The sequence below is a fragment of the Electrona antarctica genome, assembly GCF_951216825.1.
Source record: "Electrona antarctica genome assembly, chromosome: 5".
NCBI classification, from domain to species: Eukaryota; Metazoa; Chordata; class Actinopteri; order Myctophiformes; family Myctophidae; genus Electrona; species Electrona antarctica.
The window spans coordinates 39245210-39266045 of NC_136810.1; the positions used below are offsets into that span (position 1 = coordinate 39245210).

The following is a 20836-nucleotide window of genomic DNA, read 5'->3' on the forward strand; positions in this document are numbered from 1 at the left end:
TGTTAAGTACAAGTATAAGTATAAGGTTAAGTATGGCTGCACCCAAGGTAATGCTTATGGTACATGCTATGGAAGAAAACATATAGTCTAGACTTCTAATACTGATGTGCACCCACAGTTCTGCCGGCCTGAGGTCATACAGGTCATGTGGTTCCCAGGGAAAGTTTATCAATGGATGTGACTACCATCGTAATATATTATATTATCTTGAGACCGTCCTTAGTTACGTCCTTGGTTATGTATTGTTAATGGTCACACACACACACACACACACACACACACACACACACACACACACACACACACACACACACACACACACACACACACACACACACACACACACACACACACACACACACACACACACACACACACACACACACACACACACACACACACACACACACGCGCACACACACACACACACACACACACACACACACACACACACACACCACATGCATTTAGTGCATGTGCATGCACTTGCCCATGTATATAAATTGTCATGTTTCCTCCGGACTGGGCTGCTTCTTCTTGTTAGGAGGTAGCCGACTTCAGGTTTGAGAGGTTTCTGGTTAGAGATGCTTCTTGTCAGAGATACTTTCAGAATGTAGCATACTGAAGTCATGATTTGGTATTCATTGATGTCCTTGAATAAACTCTGCATTAGAAAGAAAGGACACGCCTGGACCCTCTCTTTTTTATCACCTGCCTGGTATATACCCACCTATTATCGACACGCAATAGACTACAGTCCAAACTGTCAAGTTCAAAGACGTCACACACAGGTGCTCTGGGTGGGCGTGGCTATTTCTCCGCTCTGTTGAACTAGCACGCACTGTCGCTTAGGAGGCAGGGCGTTTAGGTCCCAGGCACCTCAGCTGTGGAACCTTCTCCCGGCTTCGGTCCGTGGGGCTGACACGCTCTGCACATTCAAGACTAGGTTAAAAACCTTTCTCTACGACAAAGCCTATAGCTAGACTTGTCTCCAGTACTCGCTCACCCGATAAAGTCATAAGGGTGAGAACTGAGTAAGGGGAACCTCCCGCCAAACCCCGCACTTGTGTTGTGTGTCTGCTAAATACCATAATTGTACATTGTTTGTGTGGGTTTGTCTCCCAGCAGTGCTTGTAATATACACTGTATAGGCTCCAGTAAGGCCTGCCACTAACCCAACATCCGGGGAATCCCTCCCCGGTGTCTCTTTTCGTCCTCCACTTCGCAGTTCCGTGGACCTCTAATATTAACCCCCAACTGACTGCCGAGTGTGACCGTGGACCAGGCCACTTCATGGAGCCCACCAGAAGTGTGACCGTGGACCCGGCCTCACAGTACACGACCTGGACCAGATGTGGACCAGGCCCCTCATGGAGCCCACCCTGTCTATCTCTCTTCTATTCTTTCTTCCTATTCCCCCTCTACCCCCCACCCCCCCCCCCCTCTCCCCCGACACGGTCGAGGCAGATGGCCGCCCACCCTAGAGTCGGGTTCTGCCTGACGTTTCTTCCTAAAGGGGAGTTTTTCGTTACCATTGTCGCAATATTGCTTGCTCTGGGTGGATCTTTGTTGGTTGTAAAGTGTCTTGAGACAACTTGTTGTGATTTGACACTTTAATAAAATTTAATTGAATTGAATTGAATTGCTTAGCAACGGCCGCTAAAACACTTTGAACTTATTACGTTTTAATAGAATATGAAAATTAAATTGACATTAATTAACATGTAGATGTAGTCTACTAATCTTTGTTATTGAAATGGAGGCTTTCTTCTTCTTCTTTTTTTCTTCTTCTTTTTTTAGGTTATATTTAATTATGGCAAAAGCCAGGCTACAGATGCAAGTGCAACTGGTTTGATATCAACTCCAACTGTACTTTCAGCTGTTTTTATATTTTGACACTTGCTTTGGCAATGTAAACGTATGTTTTCTCATGCCAATAAAGCTCCCTTGAATTGAATTGAATTGAATTGAATTGAATTGAATTGAATTGAATTGAATTGAATTGAATTGAATTTTGATGTATCTATCAATATTCCAGGTATCTATATCAATATTCCAGGCTTTTAAAAGCGCAGTGTCAACATATTTCCACCAGGAGTCAGTACTGTGGGGAATTCCAACCTTCGCCCCTTCGCCCCACTCCCTCAGTCCCCTGCCTGAAGCTGTCATCTCTGCACCGCTGTTAATAAAGATAATTCAAATTGGATGACGTCACGAGTTCCACGTTGGCCCGGACGTGGCAGTGCGAGAGGAGACGACACTTCTTTAGAGATTCAAAAATACCTAGAATAAAGAATACACCCCGACGGACATTAAACATCCACACAGCTTGTTGTTTGTAGGTGCGAGCGGCAAGGCAACAGTTCCACTACAGTGTTATAAGAGACTATAGGCAGTCATGGGGCTCACTATCTCGTCGCTGTTCGGCCGGCTCTTTGGAAAGAAACAAATGAGAATCCTTATGGGTGAGTTTGGCTAAAGGCTACCATTAGCATTAGCTTTACTTCATTTTCTTTGCCGTCTAATCAAAGTAAATAGTTTTATTATTATGAACCTTTTGCACAGGAGCCTTGTTAATACATGTTGAACTATCCGCAATTTGTCGCGCGTGAAAAACAAAAACAAAACATTTATTTGTTTATGACAATGTGCGTTGCTTTCCAGGGAAGTTTTTCCAAGCACTTAAGCTAATGCTAACGCTAGCTCACTTTGATGCTTCGGTTTCTTTACTAGCAACAAACTGTCAGTGTAATAACTTAAGTTATTTTGGCATACTCGGAGAAATTGATTGTATTTTGTATATAATTCGTTATATTGAGCGTTAATTCCGTTCCGTGTATATTTTATAGTGCTAGTTTAGCATGGTATCTAGACTTAAAGTTGAGCCACAAGTTATCACTTACAGGATGTTGCGCTAGAATTAAAATAAACTAAAGGTTTGATTAATGTTTAAAATCAAGCTTCAGTTTCACGTGGTATTTTATATATGGGGGCATTGCTTTCCCCAAGAACACGCAACATATCCGGTAAACATTTCTAATTTAAAACTTAACAACTTTATTGGGTTTACAAATGCATTCTGACTTCTCTAACTTGTCGTCAATACCTTTACTCAACCTGTGTATTATGTATGCTTAATATTATAAATTGTTGTGACATTAATACATCAGTAGGGTAGTTTTCTTTGAATTTGTCTCTCTCTGCTGTCTTGGTCTGGTTAAGCATTAAACATCTGAGATAGGCAGGAAATGTGACGTTATGTGATTTACACAACTTTAGTAAAACAAAATCCAAGAATCCTACAGGACATTTTGTTCAACCGCAGCTACATTTAAATATGAATTTAAACCCCATTTTATTGACTTGCAGTTGGACTGGATGCTGCTGGAAAAACGACCATCTTGTACAAACTGAAGCTTGGCGAAATCGTAACCACTATCCCAACCATTGGTAAGAGGACTTTGGTCTGATGTTATCTATGGTCAAATTAATTTCCATACATGTATCTTTTATGTTAACTTTTAGGCACAGAATGGAGTATGAAGTGTAGTGCTATTAGCATAATTAAAATATATAAGCTTTGGTGAAAAAGTATCAGTGTGACTTGTCACTTGGCAAAAAAAGTGTCAATGTGAAGTGTATGAATGCTTTCTTCATGTCGAGCCCGATCTCATCCAGAATCTGTACATATTTTATTACACTACTACTGTTTTGACCGTGGCGGAGGCGTGGCATTCACCCCATTATCTCAGTTGGGGCAAATGCGCTCCCCACAACATTATTTACGATTCTGTGCTTATCGGGTTGCAACTCGGACGGGGCTGAGTCGGCTCAATCGAACTTCGCAACGTTCGCCACGGCAACTCGGACGGTGGTGGCTCTCGTTGCTCAAGCTCCCTTGAGACGACGCCCCTCCGTCGCGGTCAATAGGGACGATTTCAGTGTGATATGTACGGATTTTACGATTTTCTATTAGTGTATGTGCGGAATTGCCAATCCTTGTTATTTCATCGCGTTTGGGTGAGATCGGGTTGTCGCACAAGGCACATCGCTTTTTTGTCAAAGCATAAACTATTCTTGATGGTAACATTCTCCTCCCTTTTTCTCTTGCGTAGGTTTCAATGTGGAGACGGTCGAATACAAGAACATCTGTTTTACTGTGTGGGATGTGGGTGGCCAGGACAAGATTAGACCCCTCTGGAGACATTACTTCCAGAACACACAGGTACGATATGATCACTGAAATGCACTCATGGAGGTGCTATACCCGCGCCACATGCTGTGTTATGAGCATACGGCCGCAACGATGACCTTATTGGAAATCAATTTGAACCCATTAAGTTCTACAAATTTCAACTTTTTCATGTCAAGGACCCCCAAAATTATATGTATTCGGCCGCCGACTCCCGTCTCAAAATATTTTGTACCAGGGACCCCCAGACCCAATTATTTGAGTCAAAATATGCACTTTAACCCATTAAGACCTGAGACCAGATTCTACTAAATGTCTTATGACAGTTTTCAGAAAAACCTACGTTTCTATGTCGGTGCTAAATATAACATAATGCTTGGGTTCTCGTCCTGAATGGGTTGACCCGACCCGTCCACGGCCTCCCGCACTGGAAAAATGGCCCCTGTTCCGTTTTTTCTCACTTATACTGGTTTTAACACTGGTACTGTAACACATTTGCTATTTTTTAATAGCCAAAGTATAAAATAATGCTTTTTATCTAAAATGACAGACGTTGTTAATGGTTTAAACAGGACCTTACCGTATACCCAACTCATCTGCCTAGTAAGTTTGATTCAAATCAGATTAAAATTTATTGCTGACCATCTCTGAGACAGACACAACTCTAATCCAAATTACAGATGACTCCTTCCACATTTCAGCATTTCAGACAGCTTCTACTTGAGTTCTAGTTGAGTAAAGAGCGGTTTATAGTTCAGGGAATACTGTAGTTACATTATATCCTACTAGTAAATGTGAAACCTGACTTGGTAGGCAGGAATGAGGAAACGCATTAACTGATTATTATGTAACCCAAGTTTCACTTGTTCCCTCAATATAGCACTTTTATTATAATACAATTTTAGCTTTTATTTATGTTTGAACTAGGTTCTTCAGAAGAGTTTTATTTTTTATAATTATTTTTAAAGATGAGACAAAACTACTACCAGACTTACAATAGAATACTTAAATATAGAATGAGGCACGCACATCCTGTGTTTACACGTCTGTTTCTCTTCATGCCACTGAGAAAGAAAACTACGGATGTAGTTTCATCTTGTTCGTCGGTCACACTTAAGTGCTATACCTATAATTAGGGATGGAGCCCGAAAATTGGATCCATTACAAACCCGGTTCGGCATTTATCGAGACCTGGAGTATCAATAAGCGTTTGGCTTGTCGAGCCTCTTATCGGGTATAGCCGCAGAAAACTCAAATCTCCCTGCCATAGTTCTAATACTGTATCTCCCGTGGATCGATTGAATAGTCTCACATAATACACAATTAACAGTTCCCTCTGTCTGTTAGAAAGGTACTGTATAAGGCCCTAGTAAAATGTAGTGCAAAGCGATCTTGGTTGGTTAAAATAAAGAGAAGATTATTAAAATATAGTGTAAAAAATATGCATATTCTGTTTCTGTGTGTGACTGTGTGAGACTGTGTATACACTTTATTGAACAGTTTATTGGCATACCACCTCTCACAACTGGCCAATAAAAATAAGGTTCTCCGTCTTTCCACAAAGTAATAGCAAATGCTCGATAGTGGGCTCGATAAGAATCCGGCTTGATAAGCCTGCTCGATAAGGCGATCGTTATCAATAAAAATGAACTAGCTCCATCCCTACCTATAATCATGGTACTGTATTGGTAAACATATAACTGGTTTGACTTTGATTCTCGCCATGTAGGGTCTCATCTTTGTAGTGGACAGTAACGACAGAGAAAGAGTGACTGAATCGGCCGAGGAGCTCTCCAAGATGGTATGTATTCATTCTATTTAACATGATGCTTAATACTCGGGGGTAAAGCTCCAGGCCACCACCATGGAAACTAGGTGCCTCTGGTGCATCCGGCCTGGCCGGGCAGAGATAGTTGTCACTGCACCTTGCCGTCTCCTACACAGTTGGTCAGGGCAGGTAGAAGAACTAGGACGTGTTATTCAGGCTTTGAAACAAACATAACGAACCTCTGAAGTTGCCAGCTATTTTCAAAAAGTAATGAGTAATGTGTCAATACAGGCGTTTACGGTGAATACGTATTAACTGCGAAAGAGTAGTTGTTGCATTACTGTAACATTTTCTTTTTAAATATTAGTTTTAGGGTCTTTTATGCCTTTTTATTGATAGTAGACGGTAGAAAGACAGGAAGAATGGGAGAGAGACAGGGAGTGACACGCGGCAAAGGCTGTCGGGACCGGGAATCGAACCCGCACCACACCGTCCGGCTGGCTTAGCAGCCTAGGTGCCCAGACGGTTGAGCTAACTGTTCGTGCCATAACGCGTTAGTTCCCACACTGGTTGTGGAATGGCTGAATATTTGTGCAGCCTGCTCTGCTAGATTCTCTGACATGTCCACTGAGTAGGGTCCTATCAGTAGAATAGTTTTGAATGCCAGTCATGCCTTAAAGGGAAAAGGCAAAAGAAAATATGTTAATGACGTTTAGAAGATTTAGAACACTTTCCTGTGGGTCTTTATGTGTGTAATCTGTGGTTTTAGATTTTAGCAGTGAGCCCAGTGTCTCTGATGTCATGGACACTGGGCTCACTTACTTCCTGGACTACATGTTGTCTCAGTAAGACAGCCCTCCCCCTATCTACAAGGAGTAGTGCACCAAAGCATTATGGGAATTGTAGTCCAGGAAGTAAGTGAGCCCAGTGTTGACATCAGAGACACTGGGCTCAATGCTAAAATATCTAAAACCACACATTACAAATGTAAAAACCCCCAGGAAAGTGTTCTAAATCTTCTAAACGTCATTAACATATAAGTGTCCCTTTAATTTGATGGCTTATCAGGTTATAATTGTTGGACATAATTCAATCTGTATTCTTTTATGTAGACAACATTTATTTTCTGATTTGGGGCAAATTTACTGATATACCCCAATACACCTTTTCAGTGACTACTTTTATTTCTTATCGAATTGTCTGTTTTATTGAATGTCTCTGTCATGTCAAAATGCTGACCTGCTGTAACCATTTTTAGCACCATGTTGTGGTGCTAAATGAATCGAGCCCGATCTCACCCAAACACAGATTGGCTTTGGCTTTAGCTTACTCGGTGGTGGCTCTCATTGCGCCCCTCAGTCGCAGCCTGCAAGATGGATTTCAGTGTAATGTATACGCATTTGGGGTTTTTCTAGTAGTGTATATGTACGGAATTGCCAATCCGTGTTATTTCACTGTGTTCAGGTGAGATCGGATTGATCAATCATCAAATCTGGAGTATCCTAACGAGGAACAAGTCCCATGGCTTCTGTTGATATTTGAACCCTCATTCTCTGTCCCTCCAGCTGCAGGAGGACGAGCTGAGAGACGCCGTCTTGCTGGTGTTTGCCAACAAACAGGACCTTCCCAATGCCTTATCTGTCAGCGAGCTCACCGACAAACTCAGCCTACAGAGCCTCCGTAACAGAACTGTAAGTCCCAGTCCCAATTCCATATTTTCAGCTGCGACCACACGGTTAATACAAGTCACTCTGTCGGCCTTTTACGTAACTTCACTACATGGTACAATTATTCAACTGATAAACTATGAATTTTGTTATAATTGGGAGGGTTTCATTATAATGATGGCAGATGGTCTAATAACTGAAAGGTTGTAGATGTTATGCCCATTGCTGAAATGAATATTACAGCTCTAATTAGTGAAAACATTTCATTCATCCCCTGTACAGTGGTTTGTTCAGTCAACCTGCGCCACACAGGGCACGGGGCTGTATGAAGGACTGGACTGGCTGTCCAATGAGCTGTCCAAGCAGTGATGTGGGATTGACTGGACAGATGAGCGATGCAGACGGAGTGAGAGAACACCGGAGAACCGAACAGGAGAGAAGACTGAACCGTTCACTTTAGAAACCGTTTGGTCTTCAAACACCTGTATTCAAAGGACAAGGCTGGTGGACAATGCAATCAACTTAATTGGAACATCCTATTATCCTTATTTTACACCTTTTATTTTACATTATTATTATTATTATCCCTTTACATAGTCTCTATTTTTCTCCCCTTTGTTCCCAACCTCGATATTATGGTCTACAACAAGTTAAGTTCCACTTTTCAGTTGATGAGCAAACGGGGGCCATTCAAGGAAGTGTCCTGGAGACGGCAAAGAGAATCACGAGTTATATTTTTTGCGAGGCCTTGGCTCCTGCTCAGCCACTGCCACAGTTGGTATAAATGGCTCATAACCACTTCCAACAACATTGGACATTTTCACAGCAGAGGTAAAGGCCAACAGGGATTTCATAATCCTGAGCTTTAGGTAACAGACAACTTGTTGGCTACCTCAAGCTGTTTGCTTCCTGTTGCCCACCCCACAGACATTTAACCCTTGCAGACCTGAGCTTTGTAGAATGAGATGGAGAAAGATTGCAGTGATTTTGCAAAGAGAGTTGTTGCTTCCCCCCCTTTCTGGTAGTACAGAACTACATGGACCTTTTTTTCTTTTTCTTTTTTTTTAGGTAATGGAACCAAAAAGGATGAGGAAAGCTGTGCCTTCTGGTCTCTCATAAACAAATCTATGTAATCCTCTCTTAATCTCATTCTTAGGTAGCCCCTTTCCTCCCTAAGAAGCTTTGGTATTCATGTTTTGTGTTTTTTTTTTTTTTTTTGTAAAAGATTCATGCGATATAAGAAAAGAAGACATTTCCTTCTGTGCCCCAATTGAAAGCTGTGGTGAAGCCAAACCACGGTGGGAGTGTGCGTGTAAAATGCTTCGTTCTAACAGAGTATGAATGCCAACCAGGATGTTGGCTTTGTTGAATACCTATCTGAAACACTCCACCCTCTCTTCCTTTCTTCCATATCTTTTTTTATAACCACCATGGACGGAATAATTGGATTGAAAACTCTTTCTTCTATTCTCAAAGTGTCATAAAAGATAAACCTTAGAAGAAAAGAGGGAAGATAGGTGCTGTTTTCAGTATTGGCACTGGGTCAGTGTGATTCTAGATAAGTGGCATGCTTTTTTTTTCTTCCTTAGATTTGGCAGTGCTTATTGCAGTTCTCTGATGGCTGATGCTATGTGCTTGATTAATCTTCTACCCCTTCATCTCCCACAACACGCATACACAGACAAACCTGCCCACTAACATGGCTGGGCATACATTCCAACCTATGCTTTCTGATGCTGCATGCAGTTGCCACTCTTTAAAACAATGTGCTAACTAATGTTTTACAAAATAAAGTCTAAATAAATCACTGTTTTAAAAAATAATGATGCGACTCCTGTACTCTACTTATTGTTGAAGACGAGCAATGCCTCCTGAGGCAAAGTATTTACTTTATTTTGTACCCTTAATTACTATGACCTTAACCCATTTTGGGTGGGAACCCCTTTGTGTTTTAAACATTATGTTATAATTTAGCTATTGAAAAATAGCAGATCTACAAGCTCATAGCACGCCACTGAGTTGTCTGATTACAGTACACATTTAGAGGAGTTGTGGGGAGAGATGTTTTCTGGAAAATGAAACGGGTGGGTGGAGCCATTGGCATTGATGGAGAAAAGTTAGGCCACAGCACGCACACACAAATGTATATATATAGTATAATAGACAAGTATAATTACAGTATATTACTGTAGTAGCAAATGGAACACGAAAATGAATAATGTGTAATGTAATCATGTTTATTTCTGCTAGGAAGCAGAAATTGTGTTTCCGCACCCATCCTGAGATAGCAGCTTTTTGGTACATTTTGGGCATTCCTCTGCAGGCAAAATCGTCTCTGACCCAACTGAACTGTAAATAGTCTCATTCTCCACTCAGAGTTCCAGCTCTTGCCTACTGGTCTTCCTGTTCCTGTGGTGGACACAAATCATGTAACAATCATGGTATTGTCATGGCATTAATTTAATGAATCTTGTCACCCTCTGCAAGGGGGCTGATCATCAAATGTTCTTCCATGATGACAAACGTCTCTCCCTGACTAACTCAGCCGACTCATGCTGGAGAGATACACGAGTCTCTCTGGTGTGAATCATGACATCTACAATAAAGAATTAAGTTTGAATTCGGACAGTGGAATCCTGCATCTTCCTGATCTGTTTTAACTTATTTTAACATAAAAAAACTACCATTACATTTCCCAGAGCATGCTGCTGAACCATAAATATGAATTCCTGCCTATATGTCCATGAGATTGATTCCCCACATTAACAGCCAGGTTGATGTAATACATGATGTAAGACACTGGAGTTGTGCAATATGTGGAAACTGTTGAAAGCTATGTGTTGATGTGTTTATGTATGTGCTGTTATCTTTTGTGGAACCGCAGGACAGAGTCCACATCACGTTTCCCTATACTGGGACATTAAAGTACAGTGTATCTGATATTATCTCATGGGGGGCTCATTCAGCTCAGTGTTTCATTGGCATGTAAAAGGAGATGAGAGATAAAGAGGTGAGTTATCTCATCACTACACCTGGGTTAATTTCCTAAACTTTGCACTTATTTTATATCGTATCTCATATTGAAAGACCTATTCATTATAATGATTTATATCAACGGTTCCAGTAACATCTGACTTGCTATTGTTGTACCAGGGTGGAGTCCATGACCAGGACTTGACATAATGGAGAAATTCTCTATGGAGCCCTAATCTACTGCTTGCTCTACTAAACTGTGTCCTTTATCTACCCTAACTGGTGAGAAACCTAGTCTATGTTGTTATTAAATTGCAAGATCATGTATCAAAACATTGTTCCTCATAAACATTGCCAGAATATGGGGGGGGGGGGGGGAGCGGAGCAATAGCCTATTTTACTTTAGTGACACAGAAAGAGTGAGTAAACTATGTAAGTCCTGCGAGTAAAACTTAATTTGATATTAAGGTGAATTAAGAGATCAGTCGGGATGAGAAATTCTCATTGATTCTCACCTACCTCCATTTGTGCAATCAACACAGGAAGTAGGAGGAGGTAGCAGCTGTCTAGTTTCAGGGATGGGTGTGAGGATGCTTGTAGTCACACTTGGTTGCACTTTGGTTGTAGTTGCACTTTATATTTAAATGTAATACTATCTATATGTTGTGATAATGTACTTATGTCTGTTTTTGTTTATGTATGTTTTAATGTGTTTACTGTGTTTTTTGAGTTTTTTAATCATCTGTTGTAAAATGAATTGCCCAGTTTGGGACATACATGTATGCGCATTGCTTGGATCGTAGGCTTGAGGAGGAGCCTGTGATGCCATTTATAACATTTTCCTGTAAAACAAAACAAAATAAAAATAAAAACAGCAAAAACCTGTGTAACTAAAAAACATATACACATGTTAACATACACATAAAAAAATATCCTACTTTTAATGCTGTTGGAACACTTCACCCATTGTCAACCTGATCTTCTTATAATTACTAATGCTCACTCGCTCTGTGTGTATGTTTGTACAGTTACACACATACATATATATACACACGTACACACACATACAGTAGGTGCTGGTTTAGCCCTATGTGTAGTATTGCAATGCTTTTTTGTGATTATTACTTAAAGATGATATTGAAATCGGAGTAAAAAAGACTTGTAGGTACATACAGGGTATGTGGATGTGGTGACAGGGTGTTTATATGGGGCTTATAATGATTTGTCCGTTCCAATTATTTTATGACAGCTAATCAGGCTTAGTGAGGCTGGGTCATTATGTGTGTGTGTGCGCGTGCGTGCAAACTATCCTGCTCAGTCAGCATTGTGGACATACTGTATTGTGCCTGTGTGTATTCTGCCGTTGCTTCAAAGTGTTCTCTTTCCTTTTTTGGATAATTTTGGATTTATGTAGATATATTAAAAAAAGATTATGGCTTGACCGTGTCACATTACAAAGGTGAGTGAGAAATTAACTATGACATTGTATATAATCTACAGTCTACCTACCTACCTACCTACCTACCTACCTGTATGTCTGTCTGTCTGTCTGTCTATCTATCTATCTATACACATTTATATTTTGTATATGTATTTTTGCCTTACTGCTTTTTATTGCAGTACGGCGAGGAATAAATTATAAACAACTATCATTTCTGTTTGGAGATCACATTGATGGCAGAGAACTGACACTTTACTGCTCTACCTTATGACTAACAGTTGTCAATTTGATGATTTCAGCGGTACCATTTTAAAGGCTCTTCAATCATACATAGTACGTGATGGAATGAATGTGCCATGTGATGTGGCCCATTCGGAACACAATCTCCCAGCAGTTCTTTCGGATGCTTCAACAGGCTCACAGCTTGAACCACACATAGGACCTACTGTTAGCAACATTCGGTCTGTTCACGTCCACATCCACACTTACAGCACGCCACAGTGCAGTATCAGACTGATCTGGGGACAGCGTTGACCATCCGATACAATGACCCTGTTACCGGTGCCTCGGCCCTACTACACCCTGGTCAGGGAGAATCTGGTCAAATCAATCCCACACAGGCTCCTCTGTGCACTGGCTTGTAAAGGACCGCGCTGTCGCTATGAAGGCCCTGCCTGCTGGAGATCCAACCAGCAGGCAATCCTAGGCCTCTTCTCCTCCTGGTGAGAGTTTGTTCAATGACACAGCATATATATATATATATATATATATATATATATATATATATTAGAGAGAGAGACTATATAATGTCTTTAACTTAGTCAACGTGCATTTCCACATACCTCTTCAGTTCTACCCTTTTTCTTCTTGCCACTATGTGTATATAGCCTACCTACCGCTTATCTCCAAAACAGACCTTGCACTGTACATTTCCGTTTTTATTTAGAATATTTACTTGTCATTTGAATTGTAAGCTTGTAATTTGAATACATGTCAACAAATTAATCTCCCGAATGTGTTCCCATCCCAGGGTGACGGACGACATTGTCGCCATGACACGGCCCGCCACTCATCTGATTGAGAAATTCAACATCATACAGCAGTTTCACAGGTATCACTTTATAGCCGTTTAAGCTTTGGATGCTTGCGTTATGTCATATGTCATATGTCATAATGTGTGTGTGTGTGTGTGTGTGTGTGTGTGCACCCCTATTTTCCCTGTAGGTTGAAGATCAAAAGCATTATCAACATGCAGCTCCCTGGAGAGCACCTTCACTGTGGCCCTGTGCAAGACCCTGAAAGTGGCTTCACCTACTCTCCACAGGTCTTCATGGACAATGACAGTAAGATCATACAATGCTCTGTGCTGTGTAGTAGGCGACTGTTCTACAGACACGTTACGTTACATGACTTTTTACCATTACATGATAGTTTAGCTTTACATTTACCTGTGTGCGTGCGTGCGTGCGTGCGTGCGTGCGTGCGTGCGTGCGTGCGTGCGTGCGTATTCCTGATTGTGTTTATTTTGTTTATTTCAGTATTTGTAATACTGAAATACTGAATTAATTGAATTGAATAACAGTGTTTTTGTGTGTGTGTGTGTGTGTGTGTGTGTGTGCGTGCGTGCGTGCGTGCGTGCGTGCGTGCGTGCGTGCGTGCGTGCGTGCGTGCGTGCTGTGTTGTGTTGTGTTGTGTTGTGTTGTGTTGTGTTTATTTGCAGTTTACTTTTACAACTTTGGGATGCCAGATTATGGTGTGTCCTCTCTTGTTAACTTGTTTGATGGAGTGAAGGTCCTGGAGTTCGCAGTCAAGGAGGGAAGAGTGGCTATACACTGCCATGCAGGCCTGGGGAGAACTGGTAGGACTAGGAATATCATTCATGGAGCCCGCACACCAGGTGTGCGGGCTCCATCCATCATCTGCTGAAGTTTCTTTAGCCCAGCACCCAGCCTGTCGATGTGCGTGTTCTACGTCCGCTCTAGGAATATCATTCATAACATAAGATGGGTTACAGTACAAGTGAGAAACCAGTACAAGTGAGAAAAACTCTCAGCCCCTTTCTTTTACTGGTTTCAGTAACATATTTGTACTAGATAATATATCATGAACATGGCCGTGCATACTAGATAATATGAACAGTACTGTATAGACTATAGATCATATATAATTTGAACATTATGTAATGCATACAGTAATAACATGTATAGAAGAAACAGAATATGAATAGTATGCATGTAGAAACATATTATGAACTGTATGACTTTATGTACATGTATCCTGAAACGTAAACAATCAAAATGTAGACAAAATTCAATTTAAATGTACTGTATACATTGTCCTGAAGGGGAACTTTGTTTTAGATTCTAAATTAAAACAGTATGTGCTGCACAGTACTGTGCTATGTCTAAAATGTAGATGCAGCCCTGCAGCACAGACACAGTAATACAGAGAAGAAACACAATAATATAATTTTTCCCTTTTTACCTCCTTTATGATGAATTCCTGTTCTGTCTATAGAAGTGTCTATTTGTACGTCTCTAAATGTTTTGATGATTTGAACATGGTGGACCCTATTGGAAACAAGTGTAATGCTTAATTGGGTCGTCCACTCACAGTTAACAGCCTTTGTATTGAGTTTGTGCTTGAAATGTACTGTAATTCTGCAAACTGTTAATACATTCTTCAATCAATCAATCAATCAATCAATAAACAGCATACATAACCTATTTCAGCTATAGATCTTATACACGTCCTTCTGGCTTTCTCTGCAGGTGTTCTGATAGCTTGTTACCTAATCTACACCCTGCGCATCAGTGCTTCCGAGGCCGTCCACTATGTTCGTATTAAGAGGCCTCGTTCTATCCAGACCCGGGGTCAGATCAGTCAGGTGTTTGACTTCGCCCGCCTGCTGGTCACACAACTGACCCAGTACCCAGACATCAACTTACGACACGGGGATCCCTTTACCCTGCAGCACTACCTGAACCGCCAGACACTATTGCTGCATGGGCAGGAACTGCGCACCCTCAGACACACACCTAAGGTCATCTATCAGAAGCTTTCAACTGGTTTAATATGTAGTCTACAGTATATGCTGCTATGGCTATGAATAGAGGGTATGCGCATGCATACAACGAGTGGCCAAGTGAGTTTAACGCCGTTTAATGTTGTTTAATGCAATCAGATAGGACTTTTCTGTATGGATGTATGGGCTTCAAGGCCAGAAAGTCGTTTTTTGCCACTCAGTATAGTGTTCCTGCATAACTTCCGGGTATGATGATGATAAGTGGTTAATTTTATGTTTAATGCACTTTACTAGGTGGTGTACCTTCTATGTGTGCGTCTGTCTTGCCTGGCCCTGGGCCTCACCGCCCCACCAGAGATACATGCCGAGTTGGAGAGGAGATCAACGACACGGATGTTGGGGCAGACCGTGAGGGAGACATTGGTTTCCAAACAGTACATGTCACTGTTAAAGGAGGTCGAGAGGTTGCGCTCGGGGTCTGTGTCCTCCTGGGACAAGCCAGTGTGTTCTCTGGAGAGGAAGAGAGATTTGAAGTTCAAGCGCAGCTACAGTGACTCTGACCTCAGCAGCACCACAGCAAATAAGGCAAGTGTTCGTTTACACACCCAGACACTAATAACCTTTCTTTTATAGCATCGATTCTTTTTTTTCCTTTTTTTTTGCCTAAGTCAGCTCCTCATGACACTGGCCACCTCTAGTTAAATGGCCATTGTCCTAATTGAAAGAGAGCACGCTGATCTCGCCCCTTTTAGTAAAATGAATGTGACTTAGGCCAAAATAGGATTTTTTTTTGGCCTAAGTCAATGGTTTTGTGACATAGTCAGCAGTACATAACTGACAGACAGTTTGTATAAATACAGTGTATTAATAGACAAATTGTTATAAATGTTTTGGTGAAATGATTAAAGGGGCATAATTCCACTCATTTTCAACATTTTACTATGTCATTAATATAGAGCTGTTGTGTGGAAATAATAAAAAAGTCCCCCCATTCTGTGTTTCCTAGAACTGGAGGTCTGAAAAATATCATTAACATGGTGAATCACATCTTGATGAGATCATCAAGATGTGATTCACCAAGTGTCAATCATCGTTAAGTGGTGATGGTCTGTTAATTATTCACTTAGTCAATTAAGAGTCATATTGTGACTCTGGCCGTCACATTCCTCCCCCCATGGAGAAAGCCGACCAAGATTGAGGGAGGCTGGTCGTCACAAATATCATATAGTTTTGTTTTGGATCAGTTTTTTTCTTTTTCCTGAAAACCTTAGAAAAATGACATAGGCCATTAGTTTAAGAAGGCGACGATAAGTGTGAGTTTTTTTCACCTTTCTTTCCCGTTCTTTTTACTTTGGCTCCTATAGCATCTGAATCCGGGGGCGTACTGTATACCAGTCATGGGAAATAAAAGAGATTGGTGTGGACAGGACCTAATAAGAGCGGATTTGAGACCCGTCAGTCCCTGTGTCATCTCCTCTTCAGCCATTAAAAAGGAACCTCTCACGCCCAAAAAGCCAGCAGATGGTGGTGTAAACACCAACCGTGTTAAGAGGACAAAGTACAGCACAGCTAAAAAGCAACAAGGGATCTCCAAATTCAACTCCACAGCTGAGGTATAACTGTAAGGCTAGTTTTGTAAAGAAATACATTAAATGAAGGCCTGTGTTGTCAACAATGTGCCAAAAAAGGTTTTAATTTTGGATTCTGGTTCCTGTTATCCGTAGCTGTATGGAAACAAGTCAAATCTAGGAGCAACATTAGTGGCACTTTCTATTGCTAGGGCAATGGCAGACAAGGACCCACCAGGAGAAACTATTCTACAAAAGACTGCTTTGCTGCAGGTACAACTATTTGTCTTATAACATATATTCACAGTAAATTATTTTCCATCGCCATTTTAAAAGCCTGAACTCAAGCACTATATTGTTTCAACAGGAGGAGATGAACAGCAGTGAATGTGGATGGGCTTTGCTGGTCACAGAGACAGATCCTCAGGTTCTAAGCCATCTGCTGTGGACCTGGCTAGAGAAACTTAAGGTGTGAATGAATGAAAAAACAAACTGGAGACACCCTAGCCCTGATACATATAGGACTCTTCAGTCCTGCATCCTGAGGGTCCTCCTGGATCAGGGCTAATATGGTCCCCTGATGTTGACCTCATTCTCCAGTCTTTCTCCCTGCCCACTCCTCACTGTCTTTATGGCTTTGACTATTTAAAGATTCAGGTAACCTGTGCATCAGTGGTTAAATAGATCTACCAAATGCCATATCGTCGCTGTCAGTAGGGAACCACCTAACTAAAAAATGTAGGTTATTTTTTCATAAATCAATGCTATTCAACAGCCTTTACATCTGTGTGTTGGTTAAAAAAATCCAATGAAACCAATGAAAAGTGTTAAAAAGCGCTTCGGACAAAACCTCTTAACTTTGAGGCAGTATTTAATTTCCTGAAAATCTTACATTTTGGAGTTAGGTGGTTTCTGCCCGACAGCAGAGATATGGCATAATATTATTTAAGGTTACCTTTGTTTTGTTTTTTTCTCCAGCATCTCACTCTTTCCTCTCTTCTTCTACAGGAGCCTATTTTGAGAGTCGAAGATATAGAAATGTTGATTTCTGCAGCTAACAACCCGTACCCTCTCAATGTGCTTACGAAGGTATAGGAGAACAGTCTTCTTTCCATCTTCCTACTCAGATTACTAGTGTACACCAACAAAGATTTGAAGCCAGACAAAGTGGCATAATGACCATACACTTTATTGACCGGGGGTCCCCCAGGGGTCTATAGGCTACTAATGTCCCCCTCTATGCTCAATCTATACAGCAAAAATAGCCAATTACAAGCTCACAATCGTTCCAATCAACAAGCATTGTGAGCTTTCACATATGTAGCTTGCGGAGTTAGTTCAGTCAGATATTCTCGAGCGGCTTCATGCTATGCTCAAAGGCATATACTCAAGGGGGTAATACTCTGCAATACTATGTGGTAGTATACAGTGTTTGCAAGACCCACATGTCATACGCTGATGTGGCAGTCAGCTGACCAATTGGGCGGGGTATTTAAGCTCACCTAGACTGCATGCATTCTTCCTGCCTTCCTTCTGCATATGGTTCCTATTGTTGTTATGCAATGATTGCTCCCACCGCCACCCCAGCACCACCGGTGGGCTCTCCTATCTGTTCCCCATATGGGGGTTGTTATGTATATCTCCATGCTCTTAATGTTTAATGATGGTGTTTAATTGTGCCGAGCAGGGAGAAAAATGTAGCAGAGCCGAACGCCAAGATAAAATATTATATGCACACTTGTATTCTCATTCTATAATAAATATTGGTTAAATCTATCCGTGCGTTATTTGACTGAACTGCTATTATGTTGCCAAATGTTTGCCTATTATCGCAGAATATTTGCCTATTATGGCATGCCCATAATATGGACGCTAGGGTCCATGTGGTTAAGCACCTGTGCTGAAACACATGGCTGATTTCCGACATTGACTGCAGTACTCTATTTGTGTTTTCCAGGCTCCGCGACACACCATCTCATGTCTGTTGAGCTGTGTGGGTATGGTAACCAGTCTGTGCCCACATAAAGAGGATGCAGTGCTGCAACGTATGATGCGGACACTTACCAGGGTAAGTGTTTGTGTGTGCGTGCGTGCGTATGCTTTGTGTGTGTGTGTGTGTGTGTTTGTGTGTGTGTGTGTGTGTGTGTGTGTGTGTGTGTGTGTGTGTGTGTGTGTGTGTGTGTGTGTGTGTGTGTGTGCGTGCTTTGGTCGGTGGTTCTCAAAGTGGAGTGGGGACCCCCAGGGGTCCTTGAGGGGGTTCCAGGGCGTCCCCAGCTAAATGTTTTCATACAGCATCCAGATGAGTTTAACCAAAAATTCCGATCGACAAGCTCACAACTTAATTAGTTTTAAAGAAATTGTAATATTTTTGAAACATTTTAACAACACAAATCTGACACAAAATATTTTCAGATGGGGGTCCGCAGCCAAAACATATTAATTTGGGGGTCCTTGACATGGCAAAGTTTGAGAACCGTTACTGAGGTCACAATTGGGGGAATTTTGTCACTGACTGTACACACCGTAGGTCGCAGTTTACTATGGAAACCTGCATCTCACGGGTTCGACTCCCGAGCCAGACGGCCTTTGCCACTCCCCATCTCTCTCACCCTTTCCTGTCTGTCTACTGTTCCCTATCAATAAAGGCATAAAAAAGCCCCAAAAACTAAAAAAACAAACTGCCAAATTAAGAAGAGTCTAAGAAGAGTTAATTCTCAGGGGTCTTACTGGTAATGTATAAACTAACTAATGTATAACTAGCCTGTTTCTCTGTTAACCCATTAGCACCACCAAGAGGAAATAGAAAGCCTCACAGCTTTGATGAAGATCTTCAAGAGCTGCTTCAGATACACACTCCACAACTAGACTTCTCTCACCAGAGCCTGCAGCTACATGTACGCTGTCACTGTCACTGCCAAGACCACAGATCAAATTATCATGTTTTCTTTTTCTGTTTCGTAGGTATGTCAGGGGTTCCCACATTTTTTCCACTCAAGATCCAAAAGAGAAATTTGGTGAATGAAAGCCAAACATTACGGTTACATTATTAATTGTTAATCCCTATTTAATAGTGAAAATAGCTGAACTACTAGCTAAACACATCACATTGTGACACATTGTGCCCTTGTAAATCTGCTATTTTAATTTTTTTTATGGATTTTTCTTTAATATTTTTTAGAAAATTAATACGTTTAAAAAAATATATATATATATTTGATTACATTTTGTAAAATGTATAGGAAATGTAACCCATAAAAATGGTTGTCCACGAAATGGTTCCTTACCATAGGTCCTGTCTCATTGTTTACTGAAACACTGGTTCTGACAGTGGGGGAAATGGTTCCTTACCATAGGTCCTGTCTCATTGTTTACTGAAACACTGGTTCTGACAGTGAAATGGTTCCTTACCATAGGTCCTGTCTCATTGTTTACTATAGGAAACACTGGTTCTGACAGTGAAATGGTTCCTTACCATAGGTCCTGTCTCATTGTTTACTGAAACACTGGTTCTGACAGTGAAATGGTTCCTTACCATAGGTCCTGTCTCATTGTTTACTGAAACACTGGTTCTGACAGTGAAATGGTTCCTTACCATAGGTCCTGTCTCATTGTTTACTATAGGAAACACTGGTTCTGACAGTGAAATGGTTCCTTACCATAGGTCCTGTCTCATTGTTTACTATAGGAAACACTGGTTCCTTACCATAGGTCCTGTCTCATTGTTTACTATAGGAAACACTGGTTCCTTACCTTAGGTCCTGTCTCATTGTTTACTATAGGAAACACTGGTTCCTTACCATAGGTCCTGTCTCATTGTTTACTATAGGAAACACTGGTTCTGACAGTGAAACGGTTCCTTACCATAGGTCCTGTCTCATTGTTTACTATAGGAAACACTGGTTCTGACAGTGGGGGAAATGGTTCCTTACCATAGGTCCTGTCTCATTGTTTACTATAGGAAACACTGGTTCTGACAGTGAAATGGTTCCTTACCATAGGTCCTGTCTCATTGTTTACTGAAACACTGGTTCTGACAGTGAATGGTTCCTTACCATAGGTCCTGTCTCATTGTTTACTGAAACACTGGTTCTGACAGTGAAATGGTTCCTTACCATAGGTCCTGTCTCATTGTTTACTATAGGAAACACTGGTTCTGACAGTGAAATGGTTCCTTACCATAGGTCCTGTCTCATTGTTTACTA

The 20836-nt window shown here is 41.2% G+C and overlaps 2 protein-coding genes across 2 annotated transcripts; both read left to right on the forward strand.

The window, feature by feature from the left end:
* The first annotated feature begins 2152 nt into the window (after positions 1–2152).
* On the forward strand, positions 2153–9450 carry LOC306923626 (ADP-ribosylation factor 4). Its single transcript, XM_079501825.1, has 6 exons — positions 2153–2465; positions 3370–3450; positions 4116–4225; positions 5922–5993; positions 7526–7651; positions 7910–9450. The coding sequence occupies exons 1-6, from the start codon at positions 2399–2401 to the stop codon at positions 7994–7996; spliced, it is 543 nt and encodes a 180-aa protein (XP_079357951.1). The 5' UTR covers positions 2153–2398; the 3' UTR covers positions 7997–9450.
* Positions 9451–12587: 3137 nt separating this feature from the next.
* On the forward strand, positions 12588–19499 carry LOC306923974 (protein tyrosine phosphatase domain-containing protein 1; the record flags this gene model as incomplete). Its single annotated transcript, XM_079502319.1, has 12 exons — positions 12588–12763; positions 13072–13152; positions 13266–13384; positions 13762–13899; positions 14813–15084; positions 15361–15651; positions 16431–16679; positions 16791–16907; positions 17002–17103; positions 17643–17723; positions 18592–18702; positions 19419–19499. 12 exons carry the CDS (start codon positions 12588–12590, stop codon positions 19497–19499), a joined length of 1818 nt encoding a protein of 605 aa, XP_079358445.1.
* Positions 19500–20836: the final 1337 nt, after the last annotated feature.